The sequence below is a fragment of the Lathamus discolor genome, chromosome W (assembly GCF_037157495.1).
Source record: "Lathamus discolor isolate bLatDis1 chromosome W, bLatDis1.hap1, whole genome shotgun sequence".
Classification (NCBI taxonomy): Eukaryota; Metazoa; Chordata; class Aves; order Psittaciformes; family Psittacidae; genus Lathamus; species Lathamus discolor.
Genome location: NC_088908.1, coordinates 33,524,639 through 33,541,525, shown reverse-complemented (window position 1 = coordinate 33,541,525; position 16,887 = coordinate 33,524,639). Strand labels below are relative to the sequence as shown.

The window sequence follows — 16,887 nt, the reverse complement described above, 5'->3', positions numbered from 1 at the left end:
CTGTCTGCCTTGCTGACACTCTTGGCTCCTGGCTTGCTTGCCCCTATGGAGCAACAGCCTGTCCTTGCTGCTCTTTGACAAAACCATTAGCACTTTTTAATTACTATTTCTAATCTAACCTCTGAATCCAGTAATGTAACTTAATATTTAAGGCATGTTTTAAAATAATATTTTGAACTTTAAAAATTATTCATGCAGATGATGTAACAAATTTTTGAAGTTCAAAAGATTATATGGGAAAAAAGTGTCCTTTTGATCTCTGTGCTTCAATTCTCCTTTTCTCAATCATCTATTTTCTTTATTTAGTCTAAGGGCTTTAGAATAAGTTTCATTCTGTGCCCTTAAATTATCTGGTACAAAGCACAATCCATCTGAATACTACCATTGTGCTATCATTAAATGGGAAATTAATCCAAACTTAATTTACTTTGGACACAGTTAGCAAGGAAACACAAAGGCAGTGACTTGTGTATTCCAATAGCAAGTTTTATACTTAAACAGGTTTTGTGCTTTAAGCTTGACACTAAATACTAAGTAAAAGAAGACTTTTCATTTTAATTATTGAAACATATTCAGTCCTGATGCACTGGAGTGGCATGGGAGTAGACTCTCACATAAAGGGCCAAATGACTTGAAATCCAGTTAAGATGAAAGCCAACACAACACTTAGCCAATATTCAGGAAACTCAAATAACTATCAAACCTTAATGAAATTCTCAAAATTAAATTTCTTCACAGCTATCTAAATAAAAAAGATGAAGCTCAAGTTTACACAAAAGCATGGAAGAAAACTTTATCTTGTCTTTGTCAGAGGACAAAATTTTTATCAAAATAAAATAATCATTTAAAGATAAAGTGGAAATACAAACTAAAACTAAGAAATGCCCTATATCAGAAGTAATCCCACCTGTTCATCACTTCGATGATAGTCATTATCTTCTTCCTGGTTTTCTTCAGAAGTTTCTTTGTTTGAATTTTCATCTGGTTTAGTTTCAACTTTCAGAAGAAAGCAGACCATTACAATAATTAAATCAGACATATCAGATGATCTGAAACATATCAGATATCCTGAAACAAAGTCAAGACTATAAGAGCAACTGTGGGGTTTTTGTTTGTTTTTTTAGTAATTAGGCTTGTCAGAGTATGATCAGTTTCTAACCAGGAAAAAAGTTGGAAAGCAGCTTTATTCTTGGTAGCAGAGATGTGGACATGAATTCAAAGATTCCCAGAAAATCAGTTGAAGACACCTGGCTACAAATTTGTCAGGGCTCATTCAGTACTCCGTAAAACTCATGTGCTCTCCTGACAGTCACAGATTTGAGAATTCTTTTTCCCTTGGATAAATACATACACATATGCATTTTAAGTATAACCACCACAGCATTTCTATCATAAAATTATACTTAACATCAGCAGTTTCTGAAGTTAATGCAATTTAGGACTGGGATATAAGGTAACCTTTTCTTATCATAGAGTTCCCACATAGATACTACTGAAGACCTCCAGGAACACACTACAGCTGGATAAAAGAACACATTCTATAAACAAGTGGGATGCAAAACACTACTGAACTTGGATAGTGAGTTCAAAGTGGTGAGTTCTTGTATATAGTCCAATATATAAGCACAAGCAAGCCTTGTACAATATTATGCAACAATTACGAGTGCTAATATTAGCTAGGCTCTTACATCTGACAGATCCTTTCAGCAGCTTAAGAGCACTCTGTACCCCCACCCCAAGACCGAATAAACATAAGACCATTTACCACTGCGATGTGAATCTAGATGCTGTTTTGCAGAGCATGTCTCCCCTTTGATGTCCCCTGGTACTTCCATACCCAGTTTGTAATAGAATTCCCTCTGCTTTTTAATTTCCGCTGTTTAAAATTGTAAATATTAGTTATTTAATAGTTTTAGCACAATATTTATCAAGATATTCCAAAACCCTCTTCTATTCTGTAAAAGAAGCTTGTCAGGCAGGAAGTGGTATTAGCACTTCTTGATACTTCTCTACTCTTGCTGCCATAATCAAGATACCCTAGATCTTATTCTTGAAAAGCAGAAGTTATTTGCAGATCTATTATTGTACCATTCTGTTATTACATATAAAATAAATTTTAAATACTATACCATACTTTGTGGTTTTCCCCCTTCAATGTTTCTGTCAAAATACTGATTTTGAAATGTATTCATATTTCTGATTTCTGATTTTCAGTACCCTAGAAATAATTTTAAAATAATCTCTTTACCTAAACTTGCTTATAAACGTCCAATAATGTCATCACTTGACAGCTTAATTGGACTGAAATATTCTACTTAAATAAAAGTAGCAACATACCACTGAAAAATAATACTGAACAATTACTATAAAGCATTCCTTTAGTTCAACAGATTCATTATCAAAATAGATTATAAGAACACAAATGGAAAGGTAGCTGTTAGCAAAGGATTTAAGTACATCTTAGGAGAAGAAAAATTAACTGAAACTAAAAGTTATGCATAATATTCTACCTCTGAGAACTCTGCAAAGCTGTCAAAAATACCTTAATATGTACACAGTTTATTAAAGAAGAATGTATGCAATTATAGAATATCAACATGAAAAAGTTGCAGTGCCATTTAGGTTTACATATTACTTTTCCCTGAAATAACACTGGCATTTTCATTTTTGAAGTTTTTTCAGTAACACTGCTAGTAGAAGTCTAAAATTAAAACATGAACAGCACTTAAGTATAGAGGAAAAGTAGTGCTAGAACCAGAACAAGTGAAGATGCTATTTTTCACACACCGCACCCCCCAACATTTTCCTCACTTCCTCCTTGTTAATGTAAAGGAACTATGCGTAAATCTAACATTTAGTAAAAATAGGTCATACCAAAAAACTTACCTTCTTGGAGGCCTGGCACAAGCTTGTAAACAATATCTTGCATTGTTCTATCATGACTAACAGGAAAAAAGAAAATAAAAATTGAAGGTTTAAATTAGCCATCTTGATACAAAACAGTTCTCTTAAAGAGATTCAGTATTAAGTCAGCTCTACAAACCTCTAAAGTCTTATAAGAAATAAAAATATTTATCTTGGATGACTGAAATATCAAACATGAGATAACAGTTAATAAGAAAAGAATGCAAGATAAAGTTCAGGCTAAGACAAGAACTGACAAAAGTTAAACTGACAAAAGTTTAACAGAAATGCTAGGAAGGATGGTCTTTATGACGCAAAGGATGGCATCCTGTAAGAGATGCCATATACCTGCATGCATATGGGTAACATAATTCTCAAAATTGCTTGACAATTTTGACAAAAGCTTTTTTTTTAATTTTCTGTTTCTAGACACTAGACACTTTTCTGTTTCTATAAACTAGACTGTTTCTTATCCCTTTTAATTAATCTCTCGTGCTGCTAGGTTGTTTACTTAACCATACTGGGTTTTTTACAAAACATGAGGAAAAAAGCTTCTAGGAATAAAAGAGAACAAAGAAGAGAACAAAGGAAAGAAAATTTGCATTTGCTCTTATAATTCAGCATTTTACCTAAGAGCAACATCATGTAGCTAAAAAAAGACAGATTAAGGAAGGAAATGGTGGGGAAGTAGGACTGGTTAAGATTCTAAATACTGATGTTTTCAACCAAAGTTTAACTACAAGCTGCCATTTCCTGGATTACTCTAAAACAGGTCATTGACTGAAAGGACTAGAACATTACCCTGACTTCCAAACTATAAATAAAATACAATACAAGCTAAAACACCAGACTCATCTGCTACCAGGCATTAACCCCAAAAGAGTTTACAATACCAAACTCCAGCTTTTACTGTCAGGTTAGAATTTTTAAATGTCATTTAAAAATTTCTGGAACATCTTCAAAAACATTTCAATCTAAATTAATGATTTTAGCTAACAGCATGAGGACAGAGGTGAGAATTTAACAGCGCTCTTGATGATGAAACATGAGACGCATTTGTTCAAGATCATGGAATGTTGTAACTAAGGCATAATACAAAGTTCATCCCTATTAATTCTCTACTGAAGAAACCACAGACTTCCAAAATCAGGTTGGAAAAAGTTTATCTGCTTCAATCATTAAGGGGCAATATTTTGTAACTAGCTCAGGAAAATACTTCTCTAGGAGGGCATCTTCATTTTTTGAAGCAGTAGAGCAAAGAACCTAAACTGAAGAAGGAGATCAACTTTTTAAAAGACATAATACTGTGCATTCAGTGTCCACAAACTGTCAAATCCACTTCTGACTACTCAATTTGAGGCTATGCTCCCAAACCTCTCTTAGCATTGAAAACAGGCTTCTGAAGCAATACACGGATGTATTTCTGTAGCTTTACAGATGATGACCATGTTGTCTTAAGTGCCATTTGTTTCTTCTTGGCTACTGGCATGGATTTATCATTACTGTTTTGTCGTATTTTAAAATACATTCTAGTATAGTCTCTACATCATTCTCAGAAGGTATAAGAAAACTCTTATCTTATTTCTGACTCCTGAAGGGAACTCAAATTTGAGCAATTTTTATAGGACATGCACGATTCTCAATGAAAGTGGAGAAAGAATCAAATTCATTTTCGATAGCCACTTCTTCAAAAGCTGCACTAGAACCAAGACATGCACGTTTAAAGCAGTGCCACAAACTAAAAGAAACTTTGCATGGAGGTAGACAAGAGACTATGCAATGTGCAAGAGCTATTGTGAACACACTGTCTCAATAAATTTATATCAATGAAAGTTGCTATGGTACAAATCTCTAGTGCAGATCTGGTCAAGTCAACTGGTATAAACATTTGACTGATATCTTTGAAATTTTTAAAATGAGAAAACTATTGAAGAAAAAGAAATGTAACGTACAAATTAACAGAAAATACAATGAAAAAGAAAGAAATTAGGATACAACATCCCATTTATTTTAGGCCACACAGTAATGAAGCCCTGTATGGGAATGGAAAGAAGTAGGCACAAATTTTTCAGACTGTTCCATTCAAGATATTGAAGCCACTACTCTAATTTTTCTGATAACAACTTTCTCATCTGCACCTATGAACGAAATAGTCCTTTGAAAGACTAAATCAACAATAATGCTGTGCATTTGCAAAGTTTTTGAACACACCCTCTCAGTCACTGGAAACCACTATCCAACTGTCAGTCATTATTCTTAAGATTTAATACAAGTATAATTCATGTAGATGTTCTGTATGTGCAACCTCTATGATCCAAGCATACAAAATAGGAAGTGACTAAATCTCATTAAATGTCACTCAGAAATTAAATACAAAATATTGTGTTTGTCTGACTCAAGAGAAAATGTTTTGCTTCAAAAGAATTGCAATTTCACAGCAGAACTCAATACCTTATCTCTTTCATATAAATCTATCTTTTAAACAAGCATCTTTACATATATTTAAAATATTGGTAAGCAAATAAAAAAATGCAGAGATAAATTGTGCTGCATTTGAGAGGTTTGTACAGCCCAAAGAGTAACTAGCTGTGCTTTTCCTTTCACACTACACACTTACCCAACATACTGTAATGGATGGCTCTGGTGTATAACAATCCGACATGTTGGACAGGTGTTGTTTTCCTCCAAATACTTCACCAAGCAGCTTCTACAGACTAATAATCAGAACATTAATAATTAATTAGAAATAAAACAAGAATAGTTGGAAGAAAGTTGTGAGATCACCAGGGGTATCTGAGGGGGTTTCTGACACCCTTGGGCTGTGTCTGTGGAGGGGCTGGCTGGCAGGTGACAGGTCTTTCAAGAGGAGTGGGCAAGATTTGGGTGTGTTTGAATCATTTGGGGTTTTTTTCTCTTCACTTTTTAAACTGTCTTTATCTGGACCCATGAATTTTCTTGCTTTTTGCTGTTCTTATTCTCTCGCCCATCTCATTGAGTGGGGGCTGAGTGAGCGGCTCTATGGGTATTTAGTTGCTGTCCAGGGTCAACCCACAACAAAAGATTATCTCAAACACCAGATGTATAGACTACCATAGAAGTTAATAAAAGACACTAATCCTTTAAACAGAACCCATTATCTCTCTTTATTCACAGTGATTACGTGAATAATGGAATAAAATACTAGACTTATGACTGGGAGAAAGGGGGATGGAAAGAAGACAATGGAAGACCAACAGTGATGGAAGAAAACTAGAGGTTCATTTTACAAACTCAGAGAGACAGTGGGAAAAATATATAAGTGTGTTAAAGTACACGAGAGACCGAAAATAATACTGATAAACAGTACAGTGATCAATTAGATCAGTTGACACAGAATAACTGCTGCAGTTTAAACCAGGAAACAGGTAAAAAGTAAGAAGAGGATGACCAGGGGACTGGAGCACCTCCCATATGAAGACAGGCTGAGAAAGTTGGGGCTGCTCAGCCTGGAGAAGAGAAGGCTGCATGGGGACCTCATAGCAGCCTTCCAGTATCTGAAGGGGGCCTATAAAGGTGCTGGGGAGGGACTCTTCATTAGGGACTGTAGTGACAGGACAAGGAGCAATGGGTTAAAACTTAAACAGGGGAAGTTTAGATTGGATATAAGGAGGAAATTCTTTCCTGTTAGGGTGGTGAGACACTGGAATAGGTTGCCCAGGGAGGTTGTGAATGCTCCATCCCTGGCAGTGTTCAAGGCCAGGTTGGACGAACCCTTGGGTGCCATGCTTTAGTGTGAGGTCCCCCTGCCAATGCACGGGGGTTGGAACTAGATGATCTTGAGGTCCTTTCCAACCCTAACTATTCTATGATTCTATGAAGAGATGTATACTAGGGTTGTCTGAAAGAAAGCAAATCATTTTAGATTGTCATAATATGTTACATGGAGTATAGAGCACTCTAGTTCAAGGAATTTATATTTGGCCACAAATGAAGCAAGAACTTGAGCACATAATTTAAAAGTGCATGATAATAAAGAAAACTACAAAGATACAAAAGCAAATTAGTAAATCCAAAATGCTATGTCCATTGCATCAGAGAAGCCTGGGAAACTGGCAAATACTGCAAATTACTTCCTTCTGAGAAGAACAGAGGGTCCAATATGCCAAGCAGACTCTCCTCATAGGAAAGTCTGCTGCATCCCTGGGGACCAGGTTAAGGACATTCCTAGGAAACTTCCTAGCCTGGTATGGCCCTCAGACTACTACCCATTACTGGTCTTCCATGTGGGTGGTGATGAAGCTGAAATCTGTAGTCCAAGGGCGATCAAAAGAGACTTCAGGGCCTTGGGATGGCTGGTGAGGGGATCTGGGGTACAGGTTATTTTCTCTTCTTTTCTTCCAGTTGCAGGCAGTGGCATTAGAAGAAATAGATGGACCCAGTCCATTAATATATGGCCCCATGGCTGTTGTTGCTGCCACCATTTTGGGTTTTTTTGATAGTGGGATGGCCTACATGGCACCAGGCCTGCTGGCATCAGACAGGATTCACCTTTCTCAAAGGGAGAAGAAGGTCTTCGCTCATGAGCTAGCAGGGCTCATTGACAGAGTCTTAAACTACACATGAAGGGGGAGGTGGACAATATTAAGTTCACCTGTGACAAGCTGTGGGACAAGATGGCATAGTAGGGTGGGGCGCTAGTGAGGACACTCAGCCAGAGTCTCTGAGATGCATTGGTCACACTGGAGCACACTTGAAGTCTTATGGAGATGAGGAAGGTGCACCTGAGGTAATAGGAGCCAACAGGGAAACATCAGTGAAACACTTCAAATGAATTAGGAGGTATTCCTCTAAGAATGTGATGAGGCCAACAGCCCAGCTGAAGTGTCTCTACACCAATGCATGCAGCATGGGCAACAAACAAGAGGGGTTGGAAGCCACTATGAAGCTAGAAAGCTATGACCTGGTGGCCATTACTGAAACTTGGTGAGAAGGATCCCATGACTGGACTGTGGCTAATGATGGCTACAGACTGTGCAGAAGGGATAGGCAAGGAAGAAAGGGTGGAGAAGTTGCCCTCTTCTTGTGGTTTAAGCCAAGCTGGCAACTCAGAACCACACAGCTGTTCACTCACTCCCCTCCCTTTCCCCCCTGCTCCAGGTGGGATGGGGAGGAGAATGAAAAGAATGGAAATCCCACAGGTTGAGATAAGAACACTACAATAACTAAATTATAATATAAAACTACTACTACTGATAATAATAAGGGAAGTAACAAGGGGAAAGAATATTAAACAAAAAAGGGAAGGGAAAAGATCTCCAAATAACAAACACAAGTGATGCACAATACAATCGCTCACGACCCCCCAAATGATACCCAGCCCGACCCAAGCAGCAATCTGGGCATTCCAGGTGACTCCCCCCAGTTTATATACTGGGCATGACGTGCTGTGGTATGGAATACACAGCACTGCACCAGCTACTAGGAAGGAGAAAAATAACTGTTACAACTGAACACAGGACACCTCTACATCAAGAGATGGATTGAGGGTGAAGAGTTGTCTCTGAAGAATAGCCACAAGCAGGTTGAAAGGCAAACAACCTTGTAACTGGTGTCTGCTACAGCCCACCCAATAAGGGGGAGACTATTAATAAAGCCTTTTTACTCCAGCTACAGGAGGCATTGCGCTCACAAGCTCTTGTCCTGCTGGGGCCTTCAACCACCCTGACATTTGCTGGAAAAGTAGCACAGCAAGCTGTAGGCAATCCAAGAGACTCTTGGAGTGCATTGAAGATAACTATTTAAGCCAGGTAATAGAAAGTCCTACCAGGGGAGAAGCAATATGTAATGGTTACTACTGCAAGCTAATTGGTGACGTCAAGATTGGAGGCAGCCTGGGCAGCAGCGATCACCCACTCATGGAGTTTGCAGTTCTGAGGGAGGTGAAACAGACAAAGAATACAGTCAAGACCCTTAATGTTAAAAAAGCCAACTTCCAACTCTGTAAGGAGTTAGTCAATAGGATCCCCTGGGAAACTGCCCTCAGGGACAAGGGAACAGAACAGAGCTGGCAGATCTTTAAGGAGGCTCACGAACCTCAGGTGTAAGAAATAGAGTAAGGAAGATAAGAGGCAAGCTGAGTCAAGACCTGCTGGTCGAACTAAAGGGTAAGAAGGAAATGTACAGGTTCTAGTAGTAGGGCTTCTACAAGTATGCCAACCACAAGAGGAAGGTCTAAGAAAGTGTGCCCCTCTTGATGAGCAAGACTGGTGAACTGGTAACAATGGACAACGAGAAGGCTGAGGTACTCAACAACTTTTTTCCCTCAGTCTTCACTGGCACGATCTATCCCCACACCTCAAGTGGATGAACTGCAAGGCGGGGACAGGAGAAGCAAAGTTCCTTCCACTTTAAGTGAACATCAGGTTCGTGACCATTTGAGGAACAAATGATGTAGTTGCTGAGCCACTCTCCATGATATTTGAGAAGTCATGGCAGTCAGGCAAGGTCCCTGGTGACTGGAAAAAGGGAAATATCACATCCATTTATAAAAAGGGTAGAAAGGAGCACCCAGGAATTAACAATCTGTCAGTGTCACCTCTGCACCTGGGAAAATCATGGAACAGATCCTCCTAAGAGTTATGCTAAGGTACATGGAGGACAGCCAGCACCAATTCACCAAGGGAAAGCCCTGCCTGACCAACCTAGTGGGCTTCTATGATGAAGTAACTACATCAATGGAAAAAGGAAGGGCTACAGATGTTGTCTATCTGGACTTCTGTAAAGTCTTTGTCAGAATCCTCCACAACATCCTCCTCTCTAAATTGGAGAGATTTGATGAGATTTGATGAGATTGGAGAGATTTGATGGGTGGACTGTTCAGTGGATGAGGAATTGGCTGGAGGGTAGTGGTCAATGGCTCAATGTCTGGATGGACACCAGTAACAAGTGGCATCCCTCGGGGGTCTGTATTGGGACCAGTGCTGTTTAATATCCTCATCAACTACATAGTGGGATTGAGTGCACTGTCAGCAAGTTTGGAGATGACACCAAGTTGTATGGTGCAGTTGATATGCCTGAGGGATGGGATGCCATCCAGAGGGATTTGGACACGCTCAAAAAGGGGGTTCACATGAACCTCGTGAAGTTCAACAAGACCAAGTGCAAGGTCCTGCACCTGGGTAGGGGCAACTGCCAGGATTAATACAGGCTGGGAGATGAAGGGATTGAGAGTACCCCTGAGGAGAAGGACTTGGGGGTACTGGTGGATGAAAGATTGGATATGAGCCGGCAATGTGCGCTTGCAGCCCATAAGGCCAGTTGTATCTTGGGCTGCATCTAAAGAAGCGTGGCCAGCACGTCAAGGGAGATGATTCTCCCCCTCTACTCTGCTCTAGTGAGACCCCTGGAGTACTGGGTCCAGCTCTGGAGTCTTCAGTACAGGAAAGATATGGACCTGTTGGAGAGGGTACAGAGGAGGGCCATGTACTGATAAACCGCACAGCAGCTGCCAAACAAGGAAACTAGATTTGTATTTTTAAAAGCAAAAGAATTTTACACCAATCAGTAACAAAACCATGTATGACTAGAGTCACTCCAGGTCCATAGGCATGCAGTTAAAAAATTGAAACTTGTGTTGCTATGGAAAAGCCTGGACAGATACAAGGGCCTCCTATAAGGTCAGGATGAACAGCACAGATGAAGAGAACTGATAGCTGGGATGGCTTTGCCCTTGTGTAGGCAGATTAAGAAAACAGAGCTAATGAACCTCTAATCAGGAAACCCTTGAAGTGTAGTACATCCTGAAAACAGATGGACATCATCAAAATATGGCTTCATGTGTGTCCTGGGTTCAGCAGTAGCAGTTATTTTTCTCCTTCTTAGTAGCTAGTGCAGTGCTGTGATTTGATTTTTTGGCCTGGAAACAGTGCTGATAATGCCGATGTTTTTAGTTGCTGCTCAAATGTTTGGTCTGGCCAAGGATTTTCTGAGCCTCATGCTCTGCTAGGGAGGAGGGGAAGCTGGGAGGAAGCAGAGGCAGGACACCTGATCCACACTGACCAAAGAGGTATTCCATACCACAGCACGTCATGCCCAGGATGTAACTGGGAGTTACCCGGAAGGGCTAGGGACTGCAGGGTTGGATGAGGTATTGGTCGGTGCTCGGCTGGGGGGAGTGGGGCGAGTTACTGGTCGGCTGGTGTTGAGGTGTTGTATTCTTTCCTCTTGTTATTTCCTTTATCATTATTATTATTGGTGGTAGCAGTAGTGATTTGTGTTATACCTTAGTTACTAAACTGTTCTTATCTCAACCCGTGGGAGTTGCATTCTTTTAAATTCTCCTCTCCGTCCCTCCAGGAGCAGGGGGAGGGCAAGAAGGGGGGGGAGTGAGTGAACGAGGTTTGTGGTTGGGTTTAAACCACAACAACGTGTCAGCAAAACATGATTAGGGTGTCCTTTAGATGAACTATCCTCATTATACCCTCATTAAAATACTAAAAATCATACCCACAGGTCAAAAGACCCCTGCTCAAGTTAAATGACCCTTCCCTGAGCATGCCTAGTAAGATAATAAATTATGTAACCTTATGCAAATTAGCCAACCAATCAGTAAATGGTGGGAGGGTTATGGGGAGCTACTAACCTGGATTAAATTGTATAAATATGCAAAATTAAGAAGAGAAATGTTAGGGAAGACTGCACTGTAACTGCTGGGATTAGTTGATGGGCTGAACCAGTCTTCTCCCCTCATAAGGATGTTTATTGGGTAAGAACTATACTCTGTATGCACTTAATAAACAACTCTAGCTGATTTTTGTATTTATTATTTCATGCTTGTCTTGCAGTTAATGTACTGTCAATGGCAGTCTCTGAACCTTAATCTGTCACAAATTTATATAATAAAATTCTTACCTGGGATCTATTTTGTATGAGTTTCCAGAAACTTGAATAATTAACTTGATGGGGGAATCTGTTACTGTGAATCCCTGAATAGGTCTGTTGATTCACACACACACCCCACCCCTTTATCTCAATGCATGAGTTTTCTCACTTTTACCCTTCTGATTCTGTCCCCCATCCCACTAGGGGAGGGTAAGGGGTGAGGGAGTGCCTGTGGTGTTTAGCTGTTGGCTGGGTTAATCAATGACACCTTGTCATCAGAGGTATCTTTTCAGGATGGGTTGAAACTTTGTCCCCTAAAAGGAATACAGACTCTGTAACTGTAAACCTTCCATTTAAGAAAATTATCTGTAGGTATAGAACATCCACAGAGAAAGGATCAAATTAGGATGGACTTCTGTAAGTGAAAGAACTCAAGCCTTTTAATGAGTAACCTGGGAATTAAACAAAGACTGCATACATCCTACCACCCACAATAATTCAGAATGGTAGAAATAATGAATCAGACTTGTAAAAATAGTCTAAAGAAAACTGTACGACAATACCCAAAACAATGGGCTGGAAAATTACAGTTGGTATTAGTAGCTTTAAGGAACAGTGACAGACTAAGTACTGGTTTAAAACTGTACAGCATAACATTTGCATAGCCCATGCCTTGGTGACCCCATACTCAAGACCCTAAGGGCCTCATCACCATGAACTTCCCTGATGATCTGAGCTCTTGATTGAACCTGGCTATGATGTCCGGCTCTGCCTTGCTTGGGTACTGTAGGGCGGGGGCCTGGCTGGCAAGCCCCCAGCCTTGCTAGCTGTTATTTCTGCACAACTTCCCCATTCCTGCAGGGAGCAACTGGCCCTAACTGCTACCTGACATATAAATGGATTCATGTTTCTCAGATCTCCCCCTACAGGGGCAAATATGTATGGAATCAATCAGGGATGTGTCTCCCATAAAAGCCTCGCAGACAAACTATTGAGGTAGGAATGAGATAAGAGGACAGAAAAATGACTGCCAGACTCAAAGGGTTGTGATCAGCCGTATGAAATCCACCTGCAGGCCAGTGGTGTAGCCTAAGGGTTAATACTGTTGATGAAGCATTCTTACTTCAACTACGGGGAGCATCACGCTCGCAGGCTCTGATCCTACTGGGGGACTTCAGTCACCCTGACATCTGCTGGAAAAGCAGCACAGCAAGATGTAGGCAGTCCAGTAGATTCTTGGTGTGCATCAAGGATAATTTCTTAATCCAGGTGATAGAAGAAAGCCCAGCCAGAGGAGAAGGGTTCCTGGACCTGTTGCTCATCAACAGAGAGGAAATAATTAGAGAAGTCAAGATGGGTGGCAGCCTGGGCTGCAGTGATCATGCCCTGGTGAGATTCACAGTCTTGAGGGATATGGGCCAGAGTCTTAGGAGAGCAAACATTCAGTTGTTTAAGGAATTAGCGGATGTGACCTAGGAAACTGCCCTCAAGGACAAAGGAACTGAACAGAGCTGGCAGCTCTTCAAGGACAATCAATTCCCTCATGTAAGGAATCAGGCAAGGAAGGCAAGAGACTGACATGGCTGAGTAAAGACATCCTAGTAAGACTAAAGAGTAAGAAAGAAATACGTAGGCAGTGGAAGCAGGGACATGTAGCCTGGGAAGAATATAGTGATGCTGCCTGGATGTGTAGGCATGGGACCAAGAAAACTAAGGTGCAGCTGGATCTGAATTTGGCAAAAGATGCAAAGAATAATAAAAACGGCTTCTATGGGTATGTTGGCCAGAAAAGAAAATTAAAGAAAATTACACACTCTGATAAATGAGACATGGGAAATACTGACAACAGACATGGAGAAGGCTGAGGTAATCAAGAATTTTTGTGCCTCAGTTATCAATGGTAACCTCTCTTCCCACATCTCTCAAGCGCCTGAATATCAAGGCAGGGATTGAGAGAAAGAAGTCCCTCACTTCACAGGAGAAGTTCAGGTTCGAGACCACCTGAGGAACCTCAAAATACACAAGTCCATGTGACCCAATGAGATACACTCCAGGGTCCTGAGAGAATTGGCTGATGTAGTTGCCAAGCCACTCTCCATCATATTTGAATAGTCACGGCAGTCGCCCAGTCTGACCCAAGCAGTGATCTGGGCCTTCCAGGTGACTCCCCCCAGTTTCTATGCTGAGCATGACATGCTGTGGTATAGAATACCCCTTTGGCTAGTTTGGGTCAGGTATCCTGTCTCTGCTTCCTCCCAACTTCTTGTGCCCCTCCTCACTGGCAGAGCATGAGAGACTGAAAAGTCCTTGATTAGGGTAAGCATTACTTAGCAACAACTAAAACATTGGTGTGTTATCAGCATTGTTCTCAGACTAAAGTCGAAAACACATGTCATAGAATCAGAGAATCACAGACTAGTTAGGGTTGGAAAGGACCTCAAGATCATCTAGTTCCAACCCCCCTGCCATGGACAGGGACACCTCTCACTAAACCATCCCACACAAGGCTTCATCCAACCTGGCCTTGAACACTGCCAAGGATGGAGCGTTCACAACCTCCCTGGGCAACCGATTCCAGTGTCTCACCACCCTAACAGGAAAGAATTTCCTCCTTCTATCCAATTTAAACTTCCCCTGTTTAAGTTTTAACCTGTTACCCCTTGTCCTGTCACTACAGTCCCTGACAAAGAGTCCCTCCCCAACATCCCTATAGGCTCCCTTCAGGTACTGGAAGGCTGCTATTAGGTCCCCACGCAGCCTTCTCTTCTCCAGGCTGAACAGCCCCAACTTCCTCAGCCTGTCTTCATACGGGAGGTGCTCCAGTCTCCTGATCATCCTTGTGGCCCTCCTCTGGACTTGTTCCAGCAGTTCCATGTCCTTTTTATGTTTAGGACACCAGAACTGCACACAATACTCCAGGTGAGGTCTCACAAGAGCAGAGTAGAGGGGCAGGATCACCTCCTTCGACCTGCTGGTCACGCTTCCTTTGATGCGGCCCAGGATATGGTTGGTTTTGTGGGCTGCGAGCGCACACTGCCGGCTCATGTTCATTTTCTCATCAACCAGCACCCCCAAGTCCTTCTCCACAGGGCTGCTCTGAATCTCTTCTTTGCCCAGTCTGTAGCTGTGCCTGGGATTGCTCCGACCCAGGTGTAGGACCTTGCACTTGGCATGGTTGAACTTCATAAGGTTGGCATCAGCCCACCTCACAAGCGTGTCAAGGTCCCTCTGGATGGCATCCCTTCCCTCCAGCATATCAACCGGACCACACAGCTTGGTGTCATCGGCAAACTTGCTGAGGGCGCACTCAATCCCACTGTCCATGTCAGCGACAAAGATGTTAAACAAGACCAGTCCCAACACCGATCCCTGAGGGACACCACTCATTACCGTTCTCCAGCCAGACATCGAGCCATTGACCACAACTCTTTGTGTGCGGCCGTCCAGCCAGTTCTTTATCCACCGAGTGGTCCATTCGTCAAATTGATATCTCTCCAATTTAGAGAGAAGGATGTTGTGTGGGACAGTGTCAAACACTTTGCACAAGTCCAGGTAGATGACGTCAACTGCTTTACCCTTATCCATCAATTCTGTAGCCCCATCATAGAAGGCCACCAAATTGGTCAGGCAGGATTTCCCCTTAGTGAAGCCATGCTGGCTGTCACCAAGCACCTTGTTGTTTTTCATGTGCCTTAGCATGCTGTCCAGGAAAATGTGCTCCAAGATTTTACCAGGCACAGAAGTGAGACTGACTGGTCTGTAATTCCCCGGGTCTTCCATTTTCCCCTTCTTGAAAATGGGGGTTATATTTCCCTTTTTCCAGTCGTCGGGAACTTCACCTGACTGCCATGATTTTTCAAATATGATGGCCAGTGGCTTAGCAACTTCATTGGCCAGCTCCATCATGGTTTAAGCCCAGTTGGTAACTCAGAACCGCACAGCCACTTGCTCACTCCCCCTCCCCGCCTTCCTCCCCCCACTCCTGGAGGGATGGGGAGGAGAATCAAAAGAATGTAACTCCCACGGATTGAGATAAGAACAGTCCAGTAACTAAGGTATAACACAAAACCACTACTGCTACCACCAATAATAATAATGATAAGGGAAATAACAAGGGAAGAGAATACAGGTGCTCACCACCTGCTGACCAATACCCAGCCCGGCCTGAGCAGTGATCTACCACTTCCGGGTAACTGCCCCCAGTTTATATACTGGGCATGATGTGCTGTGGTATGGAATACCCCTTTGACTAGTTTGGGTCAGGTGTCCTGTCTCTGCTTCCTTCCGGCTTCCCCTCCTCACTAGCAGAGCATGAGATTCACAAAGTGCTTGGTCAGAGTAAACATTACTTAGCAACAACTAAAAACATCGGTGTTATCAGCGTTGTTCCCAGGCTGAAAAAAAAACCACAGCACTGCACCAGCTACTAAGAAGGAGAAAAATGACTGCTACTGCTGAACCCAGGACAACACAGCACTGCACCAGCTACTAAGGAGAAAAATAACTGTTACAGCTGAACCCAGGACACTGGAGAAGAGAAAGCTGCACGGAGACCTCATAGCAGCATTCCAATATCTGAAGGGGCCTACAAGGATGCTGGTGAGGGACTCTTCATCAGGGACTGTAGTGACAGGACAAGGGGTAATGGGTTTAAACTTAAACAGGGGAAGTTCAGGTTAGATATGAGAAAGAGGTTCTTTACTGTGAGGGTGGTGAGGCACTGGAATGGGTTGCCCAAGGAAGTTGTGAATGCGCCATCCCTAGCAGTGCTCAAGGCCAAGCTGGACAGAGCCTTGGGTGATATGGTTTAGTGTGAGGTCCCCCTGCCCATGGTAGGGGGGTTGGAACTAGATGATCTCAAGGTCCTTTCCAACCGTAACCATTTTACGATTCTACGGATGGCATCTACCTGGACTTCTGTAAGGCCTTTGATACAGTCCCCCACAACATTTTTGGTGCAAAATTGGAGAGATATGGGTTTGATGGATAGACTGTTAGATGGGTAAGGAATTGGCTAGATGGCCACATCCAAAGAGTTACAGTCAGTGGATCAATGTTCAAGTGGAAATCAGAAACAAGTGGGATCCCTCAGTGGTCGGTACTGGGACCAGTACTATTCAATAT

At 41.9% G+C, this 16,887-nt stretch overlaps 1 protein-coding gene across 13 annotated transcripts in view; it reads right to left on the bottom strand.

Moving 5' to 3' along the window:
- The window catches only part of LOC136004298 (polycomb group RING finger protein 3-like), an 89,526-nt gene that overhangs the window by 35,901 nt on the left and 36,738 nt on the right, over positions 1-16,887 (bottom strand). For all 13 annotated transcript variants that reach the window (XM_065660664.1, XM_065660667.1, XM_065660661.1 and 10 more), the window contains 4 exons: positions 5,522-5,618; positions 2,887-2,942; positions 1,766-1,876; positions 908-996 (listed from right to left, as the gene is read on the bottom strand). In XM_065660664.1, the coding sequence (XP_065516736.1) occupies positions 908-996; positions 1,766-1,876; positions 2,887-2,942; positions 5,522-5,618 (353 nt within the window). The remainder of the gene's footprint in view (positions 1-907; positions 997-1,765; positions 1,877-2,886; positions 2,943-5,521; positions 5,619-16,887) is intronic.